General features: G+C 36.1%; 1 protein-coding gene across 2 annotated transcripts in view; it reads left to right on the top strand.

The window, feature by feature from the left end:
• The window catches only part of LOC136036043 (SAGA-associated factor 29-like), a 54,074-nt gene that overhangs the window by 18,200 nt on the left and 16,312 nt on the right, over positions 1-19,562 (top strand). For both annotated transcript variants that reach the window (XM_065717978.1, XM_065717979.1), the window contains exons 2-4: positions 6,934-7,065; positions 11,267-11,389; positions 16,108-16,266. In XM_065717978.1, coding sequence (XP_065574050.1) covers positions 6,934-7,065; positions 11,267-11,389; positions 16,108-16,266 — 414 coding nt within the window. The remainder of the gene's footprint in view (positions 1-6,933; positions 7,066-11,266; positions 11,390-16,107; positions 16,267-19,562) is intronic.

Below are 19,562 nucleotides of genomic sequence, written 5' to 3'. Positions count from 1 at the left end.
AAATATTCAGTGTTGGACAGTTTTCTGGAGGGGGGATTGTAGTAATGTGGGGCGAGTAAGCTTGTTATTTATAAAGCGACCTGGCTCAATAGTAACTGAAACTCTTAAAAACGGAATTTTAATACCAATAGATATGTCAAAAGAATTGGATTTTTAGGTAAAATTCTAGTTAATTGACTTCTTGCTACCTTGGAAAGGGTTTAGGTTAAGAAAATGAAACTTTCAGGGATTGGTCTACAGACTAAAGTATGTCCCGGGAAGGTATTTTGAAGTACCTACCTCCACTCCTCCCTCTAGAGGGCCCTGATCTTTGATGACCTTTAAAAAGATGTGTGTTATAAAAGTGAAACCTTGCAAAATAGATCTTCTGCTTAATTGAAGTATAACAAAATTGTTTTCAGCTTCATAACTTTGCTCAATCCCATTTTATAAGGTTTTAACGATATGCAAATACATTTCCTAAATTTTGAAAAAAAACATAGATATGGCTCAAAATTCTACTCAAATAACAGGAATTGCATTTTCAGAACTAAAGGCAGAGAAAAAGCAACTAGTAACTGAAAATTAAGGTAAAATGTTGTTTTGTCAAAATTTCAATAGGCATAGACCTGTCATGTAGGCAAATTTCAGGGCCCTCTAGAGGGAGAAGGAATGGAGGTGGGTACTTTAAAATACCTTCATGGGACATACTTTAGCCAGTAGACCCATCCCTGAAAGTTTCGTTTTCCTAACCTAAACCCTTTCCAAGATAGCGGGAAGTCAATTAACTAGAATTTTATCGATTTGTATGCTAATTTTAAATATAAGTTTTATTAAGTTTAGTTGTTCCCATCAATGATTACGAGCCAGAGAAGATTTGCCTGATTTTTAAAAAAAGGAATAAAGACCCTCTAAAATTCATAGAATATTAATGAAAATCGTATTATCAGATTCAGCATATCAAAGAACCCTACAATTGAGGCCTCAAGCTCCTATTTGTAAAAATGTGGAATTCTTAACTTTTTGTCAGAAGAAAGATCATAGATGCGTAATTTTTATTTTTTTCGAGGGGTGATTGTATCAACCCAGGGTGCTCAGAACATCGGGAGAAAGCTAATTCCAACGGAAATTGAAAGTTCTAGTGCTCTTTTTATGTGACCAAAAAATCGGAGGGCAACTAGGCCCTCTTCTATGCCACTTTTTTTCACAAAATCGTCTGGTAAAAACCATGAGATTACAATTTCGTTCAGCATAGTTGAAAGGTCCAATAACCTATTCTTTGGAGATAGTATGACCCCTCACAACCCCTGGGGAAATATCTTAAGTTAAAAAATTTGGCCATTGTTTATTTTGTTAGTGTTTTGAGAGTATGCATACATTTTTCGGGTGGGAAGGGGAGGACGAATTTTTTACTGGGGAGGACTTTACACGGAGTGAATTTTCCATGGAGAGGGAATTTTCAGGTCATGATCTTTTCAGGAGAAACTGTATACTGGTGGAATTTGCCAGAATTTCTGTACAAAATTTCTTTATGTGTCTTACTTTCTCTTTACTGACTCAATTTTACGCGTCGAGGCGTCAAGGTTAATTGTCCGGGGTCACTTTTCACAAAGATTGAATTGTCCAGAGGATATTTCCGTGGGGAGGGGGATTGTCTGTGGAGGCGGAGCCAGATTTCCTGGCCCTATTTATAAAAAAGATTAGAAATTAAATAAAAAAGGGTTGTTTAATTAGAACAGCAAGTAACTTTTTTTAAAATGCCGAAAAACTTTAGCTTGAAGAGCGAGGTGTTGAGGAGGGGGTAACCTCCCTTGTATGCGTAATAATTTCTGTTTGTTTTAAGTCTTATGTTTAAAAACCTTGTTTATTTATTTATTTGTTATCAACGCGACTCTGCGATTCTTGGGCCTTTATTGGGTTTTACTGACAAAAGATGTTGTCAATAAGTATGGCAGAAGTCTTGCAGCAAGGTCAGTTAAAAGGAAGTAGAACTGAAAAAAACTAATTTGGGGCTCATAACCTATTACAAGGGAAGGGTATGCAGTAAAATCAGAAGAAGGACAAATTTCATGAAACATAAGACTTGATTCAGTTGATAGATGTAAATTAGACCTATAACAAAACATATTTTGTCAATGAAGTTACAAAATAGGTTAACAAAATAGGTTACAAAATAAGTTACAAAATTACAAAATAGGGGCTAAAGCACACGTTTGATATTTTTACTAAAATACTGACAAAAACCAATCAGAATTATCAGAAATAAAATCTTAGTCCGCCTTTAAACTTGGTTTTCCCATTAAAATTTTATTCCAATAAGCTGGAAGGTCAAATAGTATCTTTTTGAATATAATTAAATGTCTCATATGCATCAATTATATCTGGCTGGAAATTCATTTTGATATCAGAAAAATCATCGAAAATAGATTCAAGAACCGGAACATCAAACTGTAGAAACGGAAAATCTCTAGAGGTGCTATTAAGATTTACTAGTTTCGTTATGTAACTATTCCTAGGAAGAGAAGCAAAGATAAGTATTATTAACTTACTCGTTACGAACATTGAATTATTCAGCATCTTTGCAAGATTAAAAGTCATATTTTGTAAATTCAAATATAATTGTGGAATATATTTTTGGTTATTCAAATTGTTTGATATAGTCATAGTATCCATAATAGCCGTTAAAAAAAAGAAGAAAAAATATCCTACATTGGACTGTCCATAGAGACAACTGAAAACAAAGATCACAATTGACTTGGAAATAAATCATTAAGAAAATACATCAAACCATTTAGCTTGGTTCTTTAATGCTCAGTGAAAAAGATTTCATATTTTTGGAAATAAATAATGTGTGAAATCTTATTCTCCAAAAAAGCTGAAAAAACTCCTCTGAATTGTGAATGAAATTTAAGTCATTACATATAGATAACTGTATAATATAAAAAAAATAATGGAGGAATGATAAGAAACCGGATGAATGGCTCCATAAAACTATAAATATAACAGTAATTTGTCAACAAATTTTTATTAGATTTTTTTTAGCATTAGGAAACCTTGTGCTATGGGATGCACGCAGGCCCTTACAAAGCACATTTTGCTAGTGACCTGCACAGGGCTTTGCTTGAAGCTATGTGGGAATCTAAGCATATATCATGCTTGGATGATGGTAAACCTCTACTGGCAAATGTCTGGTGATTTGTTTTTAAAATAAGATTTAAATAACGTTTCGTGTCCGTTTGCCTAAAGATCATATTTGACATTTACATACTCCTGAGTGATTGCCAAAAATCACTCGCTATGGAGGTTGCTGAGGTTCAAAGGAAGAACCTGTAGGGCAGTATTGATCAGAAGGATCAAAATGTAATAGCTAACATTGCTAGCTGATCCTCCCTTCGAGAACAGCTGAGCAAACGGCTATTGGTATTGCTATTGGCCTTTGTAGCTGATCCTCCCTTTGGGAACAGCTGAGCAAACGACTATTGGTATTACTATTGGGATTTGTAGCTGATCCTCCCTTCAGGAACAGCTGAGCAAACGGCTATTGACATTGCTATTGGCATTGCTAGCTGATCCTCCCTTTGAGAACAGCTGAGCAAACGGCTATTGGTATTGCTATTGGGATTTGTAGCTGATCCTCCCTTCAGAAACAGCTGAGCAAACGGCTATTGACATTGCTATTGGCATTGCTAGCTGATCCTCCCTTCGGAACAGCTGAGCAAACGGCTATTGGCGTTGCTATTGGGATTTGTAGCTGATCCTCCCTTCAGGAACAGCTGAGCAAACGGCTATTGACATTGCTATTGGTATTGCTAGCTGATCCTCCCTTCGGGAACAGCTGAGCAAACGGCTATTGGCATTGCTAGCTGATCCCTCCTTCAGGAACAGCTGAGCAAACGGCTATTGACATTTCTATTGGCATTGCTAGCTGATCCTCCCTTCAGGAACAGATGAGCAAACGGCTATTGACATTGCTATTGGGATTTGTAGCTGATCCTCCCTTCAGGAACACCTAAGTAAACGGCTATTGGCATTGCTAGTTGATCCTCCCTTCAGGAACAGCTGAGCAAACGACTATTGGCATTGCTAGCTGATCCCTCCTTCAGGAACAGCTGAGCAAACGGCTATTGACATTGCTATTGGCATTGCTAGCTGATCCTCCCTTCGGGAGCAGATGAGCAAACGGCTATTGGCATTTCTATTGGGATTGCTAGCTGATCCTCCCTTCAGGAACAGCTGAGCAAACGGCTATTGACATTGCTATTGGCATTGCTAGCTGATCCTCCCTTCAGGAGCAGCTGAGCAAACGGCTATTGACATTGCTATTGGCATTGCTAGCTGATCCTCCCTTCGGGAACAGCTGAGCAAACGGCTATTTGGCATTGCTATTGGGATTTGTAGTTGATCCTCCATTCAGGAACAGCTGAGCAAACGGCTATTGACATTGCTATTGGCATTGCTAGCTGATCCTCCCTTCAGGAACAGCTGAGCAAACGGCTATTGACATTGCTATTGGCATTGCTAGATTATCCTCCCTTCGGGAACAGCTGAGCAAACGGCTATGGGTATTGCTATTGGGATTTGTAGCTGATCCTCCCTTCAGGAACAGCTGAGCAAACGGCTATTGACATTGCTATTGGCATTGCTAGCTGATCCTCCCTTCGGGAACAGCTGAGCAAACGGCTATTGGTATTGCTATTGGGATTTGTAGCTGATCCTCGCTTCAGGAACAGCTGAGCAAACGGTTATTGACATTGCTATTGGTATTGCTAGCTGATCCTCCCTTCGGGAACAGCTGAGCAAACGGCTATTGGTATTGCTATTGGCCTTTGTAGCTGATCCTCCCTTTGGGAACAGCTGAGCAAACGACTATTGGTATTACTATTGGGATTTGTAGCTGATCCTCCCTTCAGGAACAGCTGAGCAAACGGCTATTGACATTGCTATTGGCATTGCTAGCTGATCCTCCCTTTGGGAACAGCTGAGTAAACGGCTATTGGTATTGCTATTGGGATTTGTAGCTGATCCTCCCTTCAGAAACAGCTGAGCAAACGGCTATTGACATTGCTATTGGCATTGCTAGCTGATTCTCCCTTCGGAACAGCTGAGCAAACGGCTATTGGCGTTGCTATTGGGATTTGTAGCTGATCCTCCCTTCAGGAACAGCTGAGCAAACGGCTATTGACGTTGCTATTGGTATTGCTAGCTGATCCTCCCTTCGAGAACAGCTGAGCAAACGGCTATTGGCATTGCTAGCTGATCCCTCCTTCAGGAACAGCTGAGCAAACGGCTATTGACATTTCTATTGGCATTGCTAGCTGATCCTCCCTTCGGGAGCAGATGAGCAAACGGCTATTGGCGTTGCTATTGGGATTTGTAGCTGATTCTCCCTTCAGGAACACCTAAGCAAACGGCTATTGGCATTGCTAGTTGATCCTCCCTTCAGGAACAGCTGAGCAAACGACTATTGGCATTGCTAGCTGATCCCTCCTTCAGGAACAGCTGAGCAAACGGCTATTGACATTTCTATTGGCATTGCTAGCTGATTCTCCTTCGGGAGCAGATGAGTAAACGGCTATTGGCATTTCTATTGGGATTGCTAGCTGATCCTCCCTTCAGGAACAGCTGAGCAAACGGCTATTGACATTGCTATTGGCATTGCTAGCTGATCCTCCCTTCAGGAACAGCTGAGCAAACGGCTATTGACATTGCTATTGGCATTGCTAGCTGATCCTCCCTTCGGGAACAGCTGAGCAAACGGCTATTTGGCATTGCTATTGGGATTTGTAGCTGATCCTCCCTTCAGGAACAGCTGAGCAAACGGCTATTGACATTGCTATTGGCATTGCTAGCTGATCCTCCCTTCAGGAACAGCTGAGCAAACGGCTATTGACATTGCTATTGGCATTGCTAGCTGATCCTCCCTTCGGGAACAGCTGAGCAAACGGCTATTGGTATTGCTATTGGGATTTGTAGCTGATCCTCGCTTCAGGAACAGCTGAGCAAACGGTTATTGACATTGCTATTGGTATTGCTAGCTGATCCTCCCTTCGGGAACAGCTGAGCAAACGGCTATTGGTATTGCTATTGGGATTTGTAGCTGATCCTCCCTTCAGGAACAGCTGAGCAAACGGCTATTGACATTGCTATTGGTATTGCTAGCTGATCCTCCCTTCGGGAACAGCTGAGAAAAAGGCTATTGGCATTGCTAGCTGATCGTCCCTTCGGAAACAGCTGAGCAAACAGCTCTTGGCATTGCTAGCTGATCCTTCCTTCGGGAACAGGTGAGCAAACGGCTATCGGCATTGCTATTGGCATTGCTAGCTGATCCTCCCTTTGGGAACAGCTGAGCAACCGGCTATTGGTATTGCTAGCTGATCCTCCCTTCGGGAACAGCTGAGAAAAAGGCTATTGGCATTGCTAGCTGATCGTCCCTTCGGAAACAGCTGAGCAAACAGCTCTTGGCATTGCTAGCTGATCCTTCCTTCGGGAACAGGTGAGCAAACGGCTATCGGCATTGCTATTGGCATTGCTAGCTTATTCTCCCTTCGAGAACAGCTGAGTAAACGGCTTTTGTCATTGCTAGCTTATCCTCCCTTCGGGAACAGCTGTGAAATGTAATGTTAACTGAAAAAGTTTTGCTAAAAATAAATCAGATCATGGGACTCAGACCACATCTGCTGGTATTTCCCATTTGGCTAACATTTTGCAGGATTATCGAAGGTATATATAACGTAGTATAATCTTAAGGCTGATGAATCAAGATGCCTGTTCAACTGATGTGCTAGCCGCCACAGTGAAAGATAATGAAGAATGATGAGTATAGAAGGGGCAGTTTCTAGTAACCCTCACAAACGAATCTTTGCGGTTAAGAGTGCGATGCCACTTTCAAGATGAAACAATTAATCAATATGCCCTTTATGTTTTGACATGGACTGATTTTTGTTACTTTTACAGGATAGGTTGAAGGTTCTAACGAAGCTGATACATCAGCTACCTGAAGTGCATGCTAAAGCAGAGGATTCATATAGTGCTGTTGAACAGCTAAGAGAAAAAGCCACTGATGATAGGAAACAAGCAGTCATTAAAGTATGTCGATTAGTATTCTATTTTACAAGTTTAAACTGAACATTCTTATACGTTGCCTTCTATAAAATATAAGGTATCTGTTGTAACAAACTATTAGATAGCTTCATTATATATAAAATATTGTGTCTCTGCATGAAATTGGTAATATTAACTTGGAACAAAAATAGTCACTGTTCTATAAAGTCAGAGGAAAATAACATATGTTACTTATAAGAGTTAAAACTGGCGCTAATGTCCGAAAAAAACATCAATGCCATCTAGCGTTTATTATACTTGACATTTTTCAAGCATATTAATTGGCTTTTGTCAGGAACTGAGATTAGACGCTTATTACTACCCTAATTTTACAAATTATACTAAATAAAATAACTGTTCTTTTTATTACACTGGAAAAGATGTCAAGTGTCGCCAAACGCTAGATGACGCTGATAGTATCCTTTTGTCGACCCTAACGCCAGCTCCCTTTCTTATAAGTTACAAGTACTGTTTGGTCACATCAGGAACTGAAGTAGCATATGAAACTAGAAGTTAATTGGATTAAATTTGTGTTTTAGAATTCTTTATATACTAGTGCCAAAGCGCTTAAATTGGAACTTTTCTTTCTAACTTACTTTTACGCTAAATTTAACTTGTTCCCTTAATTCGTAAAAGAAAGAGTTGATGTAAAAGGAACTGAAATTCATTTTTAAAGCCATTTTGGCTCTGTTTCTGATAAATTGCAGATATTCGCGATGTTGAGACACTTTAATTAATGCCAAAAAAAAAACATTTTTCCCACCACATGTTTGGTATATTAAAATCAAATCTAGATAACTTCGAAGACCACACTGCCTTTCCATGACGAAAGTAAAACAGTTCAAAATAGGGATGATACCTTTTTATTGACAGTGAAATATAAAATTATTTAACTGGATATTTCGAACACATATACAGTGTTCATCATCAGCAGTAAAACTGCTTTGAAGTTTTACTGCTGATGATGAACACTGTATATGTGTTCGAAATATCCAGTTAAATAATTTTATATTTCACTGTCAATAAAAAGGTATCATCCCTATTTTGAACTGTTTTACTTTAAAATCAAATCTAGGAATAAGGGGTCCTTTTTATCTTCTCCATTGTTTTCTTATACTTCTTCTAAGCAAAATTGAGACGCACAGATGTTTCATATTTTAGATTTGGTGGGCATATTTGTCTTTCTAGGGGGGAGAGGAGGGGTAAAAATTATTGACAGTCCCCTCCTCGCTTTTCGGGTACCTGTGATGATTGGTGCCAAATAACTAAAATGATTTTTGTTATTGGCTGAATGTGCTTATGCGTAATTGAGAAATAGAATTTTATTGCGTTTTAGTTAACATTTTTTTTGCGGTAGTAGTTATATTCGATTATTTAAATTGATAATTAGTTTTAGCAGGTAAGTCAATTGCCGTGCTTGACTTCAGCGCTTATATACAGAGAAGATTCCCTCTGTTTGTTAAAGGCGATTGAAGTAAGAGGTAGACTCGCAGTTCTGTAAATATGTTCTGCACCTGAACTAGCCTATGAGAGAAGGAGTTTTGACATGAGATTTTTTTATGAGAAGTCTACCAATTATAGGATCCCATATTTTGACACAATCAGAGTCCAAGTTATGGTAATTAGCTATCCATTATTTAGGATTTTTTTTGCCACTAAAATAAAAATTATAATAAATCAGTCTTTTAGCAATCTTAAACTATCTCCATGAGAGTAGTAGTAGTAGTAGTATTTGTTGTAGCAGTAGTAGTAGTAGTAGTAGTAGTAGTAGTAGTAGTAGTAGTAGTAGTAGTAGTAGTAGTAGTAGCAGTAGAAGTAGTAGTAGTAGTAGTAGTAGTTGTAGTAGTAGTGGTAGTAGTAGTAGTAGTAGTAGCAGCAGTAGTAGTAGTAGTAGTAGTAGTAGTAGTAGTAGTAGTAGTAGTAGTAGTAGTAGTAGTAGTAGTAGTAGGAGTAGTAGTAGAAGTAGTAGTAGTAGCAGTAGGAGCATTAGGAGTTTTAGTAGCAGTAGTAGTAGTAGTAGTAGTAGTAGTAATCGTAGGAGCAGCAGTAGTAGTAGTAGTAGTAGTAAGAGTAGGAGTAGCAGTAGTATTAGTACTATTACTACTACTACTCTCACAGCTTCAAAAATCTCATTCTAACTACCTGCTTACTAGGTAGATTTATTTAGCAAATCCTAAGCAATAGTTACAGTTATTGTATGGGGTACCAATGTTAGATATACATGACAAGGGCTACATTCTTTTGACTTGCTTGTTTCAGAAGGGGTTTATCAAGTCTAGTGACATCGATTGTGACGTTTTTATTGTGTCATTTAGCGTTGTTGCAGTTTTTGTATATTTGTATGCATGAGCCACGTGCCCTTGGAGGTTTTCCTCTAGGCTTTATATTATTTGGCTCTACGACTACTACTAACAACTCACCGCAGCTCCAAGCCGTCTGAGGCTATTCAAACTAACTCACTGCCTGCGCCTGAGGCTCCTTTTCCATCCCAATCTACTCGAAGTCTCCCTCTTTACACCCTTCCAGGAAGATTCGATTTCTCTTAAATCTTCCCTTACGACATCCTCTATTCCCAACCAAGGATGACCTGCTTTCGATTTAGCCCTAGACGGTTGGCCAAAAAGGACAATCTTTGGCAATCTCTTGTCCTTTATCCTTAGAACGCCCGCTAGCCATCTGTGCACTAGTTGGTATGTGAATACTAATAAGAGCAATCTTTAGATATATAAAGTGGGACAGGTGTTTTGTTGGTTTGAGTTAACGTACTTTTTTGGGGGACGGGAGGGTTTAAAACACTAAAAAGTGCATTTATAGGCTGCTACTTTTCAATTTTTCCTGGGAATTAATCGTGAAGTCCCCCTCCCTTCTAAATTAGCTACAAGATTAAAATTGTGACGTTTTTATTGTGTCATGTAGCGTTGTTAAAGTTTTTGTATGTTTGTTTGCATGAGCCACATGCCCGTGGAGGTTAAATCTTCCCTTACGACATCCTCCATCCCCAACCGAGGATGAACTGCTTTCGATTTACCCCTAGACGGTTGACCAAAAAGGACAATCTTTGGCAATCCCTTGTCCTTTATCCTTAGACCGTACGCTAGCCATCTGTGCAGTAGTTGGCATATAAATACTAACAAGAGCAACCTTTAGAGATATAGAGTGGGATGGGGTTTTTTGTTGGTTGGAGATACTTTTCTTGGAGACGGGAGGGTGTGAAACACTGAAAAATGCATTTATAGGCCCCTACTTCTCAATTTTCCCAGAGCATTAATCGTGAAGTCCCCCTCCCTTCTAAATTAGCTACAAGATTAACATTGTGACGTTTTTAGTGTGTCATGTATCGTTGTTACAGTTTTTGTATGTTTGTTTGCATGAGCCACATGGCCGTGGAGGTCAAATCTCCCCTTACAACATTCTCCATCCCCAACCGAGGGTGACCGGCTTTCGATTTAACCCTAGACGGTTGCCCAAAAAGGACAATCTTTGGCAATCTCTTGTCCTTTATCCTTAGAACGTACGTTAGCCATCCATGCACTAGTTGGTGTATAAATACTAACAAGAGCAAACTTTAGAGACATAGAGGGGAATGGTTTTTTTTTTGTTGGTCGGAGATAATTTTTCTTGGAGATGGGAGGGTGTAAAATACTAAAAAATGCATTTATAGGCCGATACTTTTCAATTTTTCCAGGGCATTAATCGTGAAGTCCCCCTCCCTTCTAAATTAGCTACAAGATTAACAAAGTTCTTTCCTTGATTTACCTAATCCCGTTTAATGTTACTGTGGCAGCGCTTTTAAATATGCGTTTATTTACCAGGCTAAAATTGTTCGTTTTCGACTTTTTTTTGTTTGTTTTCGACTTTTCTCGTTTTTTAAAATTTCGGATAAAAAAATGTGCTGGTGTTGCATAAAAACTTGCCTGGGAAAAATACATGGAGCAATTTGAAAATTCTCAGGCATTAAAAAAAGACAAAAAGTATATATTTACTTAAAAGTACCTTCAAAAGAACATCTAATGAAGTTACTGTGATTAAAATGAAGCACTTTTGTCATTATTGTTGCTAGTATAAAATGGGGCCTTTCTGCAAGAGTACAAACTCCTTCCTGTTTTTCTTCCCTCCTGGTTGCAATTATGCTTATATACATATAAGCCACGATGGAGTGATTCATGTTCTTTTTCCTTATTTTTAGGGAAAACTTAAATCAGTGACTCTGCAAGCTTCAAATGAGGCGGAGAAAGAGCAAGAATTATTAAGAAAAGCCTTGAGCAAGATATACGAAATCAGACAAATTAGAAATGAAAAAAGGATTCAGGTGCATATTTTTTATATTATATAACTATAAAATATAATATATTATCTTAGTATATATATATATATATATATATATATATATATATATATATATATATATATATATATATATATATATATATACATATATATATATATATATATATATATATATATATATATATATATATATATATATATATTATCTATAGTATATATATATATATATATATATATATAATTTTATATAAATATATATATATAATTATATATATATATATATTATGTATAATATATATATATATATATATATATATATATATATATATATATATATATATATATATATATATATATATATATATATATATATACTATAGATAATATATATATATATATATATACCTAGTATATATATATACCAGGCCCCCCAACACCTAGTTGGTGGGGCGCTCCGCGCCCCCCAAGCCCCCCCCCCCCCCCGCGCGCGTAAGTCGTTACGCGCCATTGTAGTTGTGTCCCTGTGTCCCACCTGTGATATATATATATATATATATATATATATATATATATATATATATATATATATATATATATATATATATATATATATATATATATATATATATATATATATATATATATATATATATATGTTTTTAACTACGTAAAACATGTGAATATACAACATTCTTCGCTGTCCCATTGTCTGTGCATACAAATAGATTGTCAGGTTTACTGACTCTTGAACATGCAACATATAATTGTCCATGGGAAAAACAATCCGTATTCAGATCTATACCTCATTATTCTAATGATGTGTCCCTGTGTCCCGGTCGTCATTTATATTCTCTGTGTCCCGGTCGTCATTTGTGTCCCGGTGTTCCAGTTTGTAATTTCTCTTTGAGTGTCCCGGTCGTCATTTATATTCCCTGTGTCCCGGTGTCCCGGTCGTCATTTGTGTCCTGGTCTGTAATTTCTATTCGAACAATCCCTGTGTCCCGGCCGTCATTTATATATCCCGCCTGTGCCTCCGGCGTCCCCGTTGTAGTTGTGTCCCTGTGTCCCGGTCGTCGTTTATATTCCCTGTGTCCCGGTCGTGATTTGTGTCCGGGTGTCCCAGTCTGTAATTTCTCTTTGAGGTTCCCGGTCGTCATTTATATTCCCTGTGTCCCGGTCGTCATTTGTGTCCCGGTGTCCAGGTATGTTATTTCATCAGTTGACAAACATGACGTCAGTCGACAAACAACTTCATGACGCATACAGCTCAATCCTTATAATGACGTCAGTCGACAAACATGACGTCAGTCGACACACAAACATGACGTCACTCGACACACACACAGACAACTTATTTTTATATATATGTATATAGAAGATATATATATATATTTTTACATATAATTCAGGTACATGATATCTAATTGTAACTGCTCCCTTATTATGCTCATTTGTACATACATTTCGGCCACTTATGTTATAGAACTATTTTTGTGTTTGCCCATATAAATTACAGTTGTACAATAATTACTCGGTCCTTTGCTAATAATATTTATTCAGCATGACTTATGAATACCAAGCTGGACAGTAATAGAATTTGCCAGGGGTTGGACTCGAAGTTGTTGGACCCCTCCTCTGAGCTTTCGTTGGACTCGAAAAAACGTAACAAAACAAATATAAACATTATTCTTGATGTGTTTTTTTTTAATTTCTTTATGTACCCTCCTTCCTGAAAAATAAACTGGCTACGTTCGTGGAGATCACAATAATAAATTGTGATAAATATAAGGATAAACGCTGTTGGAAGTTATGACGTGACTTTATACTTCAAGATGCTTATCTCCATCTATGTTGAGGGGACGAAAAGTATGATAGGATTTGATGTGTAGAAATGTCATGCTAATATGAATAATGTGCTCGAATATAAATATATTTCCTCATATACAAGGCAGCTATTTGGAAGGAGCATGTCATAGTTGTCAAAACAACAAAAGAAACCGGATTCATATCAAAGTTTTAGCGAATTATATAAAAAACTAGAGATTTTTTGGAGGAAAAGGCTCTTCTTGCGAAAGTACAAGCTTGTGGTGACTATTAATATGTTTGTTGATCTATAAAAAAAATTCAAATCCTAATGCAGCATTAATTTCAAATAGAGTAAAATTAGAATAAACAATGAAACAACAATGTTTTCTTATATATACAACTTTAAGTTGTATATATAACTTTAAGTTATATATACATATAGCGTTATATATATACACCTAGTTGGTGGGGGCGCTTCGCGCCCCCCAAGCCCCCCCGCGCGCGTAAGTCGTTACGCGCCATATTAGTTACGCGCCATTGTAGTTGTGTCCCTATGTCCCACCTGTGAATATATATATATATATATATATATATATATATATATATATATATATATATATATATATATATATATATATATATATATATATATATATATATATGTTTTTAACTACGTAAAACTTGCGAATATACAACATTCTTTGCTGTCCCATTGTCTGTGCATATAAATAGATTTTCAGGTTTACCGACTCTTGAACATGCAACATATAATGGTCCATGCGAAAACAATCCGTATTCAGATCTATACCTCATGATTCTAATGATTGCCCTTGAGCTTTGTTGAAGGTGATTGCTAATCGACCATTCCCTGAGTCGCCATCGTCATTTATATATCCCCCTGTGCACCCCGGCGTCCCCTTTGTAGTTATGTCCCTGTGTCCCGGTCGTCATTTATATTCCCTGTGTCCCGGTCGTCATTTGTGTCCCGGTGTTCCAGTCTGTGATTTCTCTTTGAGTGTCCCGGGCGTCATTTATATTCCTTGTGTCCCGGTGTCCCGGTCGTCATTTATATCCCCCTGTGCCCCCCGGCGTCCCCATTGCAGTTGTGTCCCTGTGTCCCGGTCGTCATTTATATTCCCTGTGTCCCGGTCGTCATTTGTATCCCGGTGTCCCGGTCTGTATATACATTCGTTTTTTAGTTTTGTTTTTCTCCTTTATTTTTTTCCTTTTTTCTTTTTTTCTTTTTTAGTTTATTTAGATTTTTAGATTTTTTAGTTTTTTTATTAGTTTTTAGTTTTTTTGTAGTTTTTACCATTTTTTTAGTTTTTTTAGTTTTTTTTTTACTTATGTCCTGGTCGTCATTTATACTCCCTGTGTCCCGGTCGTCATTTGTGTATCGGTGCTTTGTTGATTGCTAATTTATATTATATTTATATTTATATTTTTTATATTTATTAATATTTTTTTAGTTTTCTTTTTCTCTTATTTTTCAGTTTTTTCCTTTTTTTTAGTTTTTTCTTTTTTAGTTTTTAGTTTTTTTTTGTTTTTTACCTTTTTTCAGTTTTTTTAGTTTTTTAGCTTTTTTAGTTTTTTTATTAGTTTTTATTTTTTTTTTTAGTTTTTGCCTTTTTTTATTTTTTTCAGTTTTTTTTAGTTATTAGATTTTTACCTTTTTTTAGTTTTTTTTAGTTTTTTAGCTTTTTTAGTTTTTTTTCTTTTTAGTTTTTTTTGTAGTTTTTACCTTTTTTAGTTTTTTTCTTCTTTTGTATTAGTGTGAAATAATTTAGTGTGACGTCACCTGATCCACACACAGATCCACACACAGACAACTTATTTTTATATATAGGCCTATAGATATTGAAGGTTTTCTTCTGAAGAGAAGTTTTGGTGGCAATAATTGCAATATCGGTTAATCGAAAGTTGATTTAACTGAAAAAAAGAGTTAAATGTTCTGCTCCACAGGACAGAAACGCATAACCTTATGTTTGCTACGCATGTAATTTAGGAGTTTTTATATTGTGAGGGCTATTTCCCGGATGTGTTTCTTCTGGAGTCGAATATGAGCTGAATTTTCTCATTTAATTTTAGAGTTTTTATGTTGTGAGGGCTATTTCCCGAATATGTTTCTTCTGGAGTAGAATTTAATGTAAGCTGAATTTTCTCATTTAATTTTGGAGTTTTTGAACTTTTGCTCTGTTTATTGAAACAGTCATAGATGTTCTGTACATTTATATTATATCAAAAGTTACGTTTATGTAAGCTGCGAATTTGTTTTTCTTCAATTTTCGTTTATTTTTATGTGTATTTGTTTTATGTTCCTATTTATGCATGTATTTCATTTATGCATTTCGTTTATGTATTGACAAAAAAAAATAAACAAACGGCAAATTTGGCCTTTATTTTTTTTTAAATTGATTGAATTATCTATAAGGCTTTGTAAAAGCCGTCCTGGCCGAGTGGTTGGCGCTCTGGCGTGGGAATTCTGTGTCCAAGGGGCACGGGTTCAATCCCAGTTGTGACCAGTTATTTAGTTTGGGACGGGGGTCAGTGGCATGACTCTGTAAGCTCAGCCAGAGTCAACAAAGCTCTAAATGGGCACCTGGAGAAATCTGGGGAAGGTAAGCAGGAAGGGTGTGTGAAATCATAGGATGGTTGGCCCCAACCCCCCATTGCACTTCCTGGCTGAAGTGCCATGAAACGGAGATCAGCACCGCCGGTTTGGACCTTAAGGGCCTTGTGCCGTCTTACTTACTACTTACAATAATTGTTAACTGAAAAAAAATCATTTTATTGAGTCTGTCTCCCCCCCCCCTTTCCCTTAGACATTAAAAAAAAATACTTGATTCTTACTATTTTTCTCAAAATTAATACTATATGCTCTTTTATCCTTATTTTTTGAAAGTATACTTATTAATTTTAATCCAACTGTTAAAGGCAAGACAACAAGGGAATAAAGAAACGATGCGAAGGATTACATTAATGAAAATGCTCCATCAGTCTGCACAGACAATTCCATTGTGGCTGGGAAAAGAAGGAGAGACTCCTCCCCCTCTTTGTGGCTCTGTTTCAGCGGATTCAAACTATATTGCTAAGGTAATTTTTGAATGGTTAGCTTATAAAGCATCGCATTATGAGCTTTGTGTTAGTGGTTTTAATGGAGTGAGATGCATTAGTGTGACTGAAGTAGGAGTAATTTAAATCAAATACACCTCTTCTGCATTATTTTGAGCTTTTTACCTGCACTTATTGAACAGTTTATGATAAAAAGAAATGTTCTTCAATTTTTGGGAGAAATAGTTTTTTACCTGCAAATATTAGACCAGTTTACGATACGAAGAAATGCTTTTCAATTTTTTGGGAGAAAAAGTTTTTTACCTGCGCTTATTAGACCAGTTTACGATTCGAAGAAATGTTCTTCATTTTTTGGAAAAATAGTTTTTTTTTTACCTGCGCTTATTAGCCCAGTTTACGATCCGAATGTTCCTCAATTTTTGAGAAGAAATATTTTTTACCTGCAATTATTAGACCAGTTTACGATACGAAGAAATGCTCCTCAATTTTTTGGGAGAAATATTTATTTACCTGCACATATTAGACTGGTTTACTAAACGAAGAAATGCTCCTAAATTTTTGGGGAGAAAAAGTTTTTTACCTGCACTTATTAGACTAGTTTACGATACGAAGAAATACTCCTAAATATTTCGGGAGAAATATTTATTTACCTGCACATATTAGACTGGTTTACTAAACGAAGAAATGCTCCTCAATTTTTTGGGAGAAAAAGTTTTTTACCTGCGCTTATTAGACCAGTTTACGATTCGAAGAAATGTTCCTCATTTTTTGGAAAAATAGTTTTTTTTTTACATGCGCTTATCAGCCCAGTTTACGATTCGAAGAAATGCTCCTCAAATTTTGAGAAGAAATATTTTTTACCTGTACTTATTAGACCAGTTTACGATACGAAGAAATGCTCCTCAATTTCTTGGGAGAAATATTTATTTACCTGCACATATTAGACTGGTTTACTAAACGAAGAAATGCTCCTCAATTTTTGAGAAGAAATATTATTTACCTGCACTTATTAGACCAGTTTACGATACGAAGAAATGCTCCTCAATTTTTTGGGAGAAATATTTATTTACCTGCACATATTAGACTGGTTTACTAAACGAAGAATTGCTCCTCAATTTTTGAAAAGAAATATTTTTTACCTGCACTTATTAGACCAGTTTACGATACGTAGAAATGCTCCTCTATTTTTTGGGAGAAATATTTATTTACCTGCACATATTAGACTGGTTTACTAAACGATGAAATGCTCCTCAATTTTTGAGAAGAAATATTTTTACTTGCACTTATTAGACCAGTTTACGATACGAAGAAATGCTCCTCAATTTTTCGGGAGAAATATTTAGTTACCTGCACATATTAGACTTGTTTACTAAACGAAGAAATGCTCCTCAATTTTTTGGGAGAAAAAGTTTTTTACTTGCGCTTATTAGACCAGTTTACGATTCGAAGAAATGTTCCTCATTTTTTGGAAAAATAGTTTTTTTTTACCTGCGCTTATTAGCCCAGTTTACGATTCGAAGAAATACTCCTCAATTTTTGAGAAGAAATATTTTTTATCTGTACTTATTAGACCAGTTTACGATACGAAGAAATGCTCCTCAATTTTTCGGGAGAAATATTTATTTACCTGCACATATTAGACTGATTTACTAAACGAAGAACCTCAATTTTTGAGAAGAAATATTTTTTACCTGCACTTATTAGACCAGTTTACGATACGAAGAAATGCTCCTCAATTTTTTGGGAGAAATATTTATTTACCTGCACATATTAGACTGGTTTACTAAACGAAGAAATGCTCCTCAATTTTTGAGAAGAAATATTTTTTACCTGGCACTTATTAGACCAGTTTACGATACGAAGAAATGCTCCTCAATTTTTTGGGACAAATATTTATTTACCTGCACATATTAGACTGGTTTACTAAACGAAGAAATGCTCCCCAATTTTTGAGAAGAAATATTTTTTACCTGCACTTATTAGACCAGTTTACGATACGAAGAAATGCTCCTCAATTTTTTGGGAGAAATATTTATTTACCTGCATATATTAGACTGGTTTACTAAACGAAGAAATGCTCCTCAATTTTTTGGGAGAAAAAGTCTTTTACCTGCGCTTATTAGACCAGTTTATGATTCGAAGAAATGCTCCTCAGTTTTTTGGAAGAAATAATTTTTTTACCTACTCTTATTAGACCAGTTTACAATCCGAAGAAATGTTCCTCAATTTTTTGGAAGAATTTTTTTATAACTGAACTTATTAGACCAGTTTACGACTCGAAGAAATGCTCCTCGATTTCTTGGGAGAAACTGATTTTTACCGGCACATTTTAGACTGGTTTACGATACGAAGAAATGTTCCTCAATTTTTTGGGATAAATTTTTTTTTTGCTTGTACATATTAGACCAGTTTACGAGGCGAAGAAAAGTTCCTAATTTTTTTTTTTTGGTAAAATAGTTTTTTACCTGTGCATATTAGACCAGTTTACGATTCGAAGAAATGCTCAATTTTTTGGAAGAAATATTTTTTTACCTGTACTTATTAGACCAGTTAACGATTCAAAGTAATGTTCCTCAATTTTTCGGGTGAGATAATTTTTTTTTTGCCTGCACCTATTAGACTAGTTTACGAAACGAGGAAATGCTCCTCAGTTTTACAGAAGAAATATTTTTTTACCTGCACTTATTAGACCAGTGTATGATACGAAGAAATGTTCCTCAATTTTTTGGAAGAAGTATTTTTTTTTACCTGCACTTATTAGACCAGTTTACGATTCGAAGAAATACTCCTCAATTTTTTCGAAGAAATATTTTTTACCTGCACTTATTAGACCAGTTTACGATTCGAAGAAATGCTCCTTTATTTTTTCGAAGAAATATTTTTTTACCTGCACTTATTAGACCAGTGTATGACACGAAGAAATGCTCCTCAATTTTTCGGAAGAAATATTTTTTTTTACCTGCACTTATTAGACCAGTTAACGATTCGAAGAAATGTTCCTCAAGTTTTTGGAAGAAATATTTTTTACCTGCACTTATTAGACCAGTTTACGATTCGAAGAAATGTTCCATAATTTTTTGGAAAAATAGTTTTTTTGCAAATACTTGCAAAGTTTTTGGGGATAATTATTTTTTTACTTGCTCTTATTAGACTAGTATACGAGTCGAAGAAATATTCCTCAATTTTTTGGGAGAAATTTATTTTTACCTGCCCATATTTGACCAGTTTATGAGTCGATGAAATGTTCCTCAGTTTTGACACCGCCAATTGACATCAGATTTGGACATTGGCCTTTTCTGTTTGCAAATTGGACACCG

Source organism: Artemia franciscana, chromosome 15 (assembly GCF_032884065.1).
Source record: "Artemia franciscana chromosome 15, ASM3288406v1, whole genome shotgun sequence".
NCBI classification, from domain to species: domain Eukaryota; kingdom Metazoa; phylum Arthropoda; class Branchiopoda; order Anostraca; family Artemiidae; genus Artemia; species Artemia franciscana.
The sequence above is the reverse complement of the archived record's forward strand: the minus strand, read 5'-3'. Positions and strand labels throughout refer to the sequence as shown.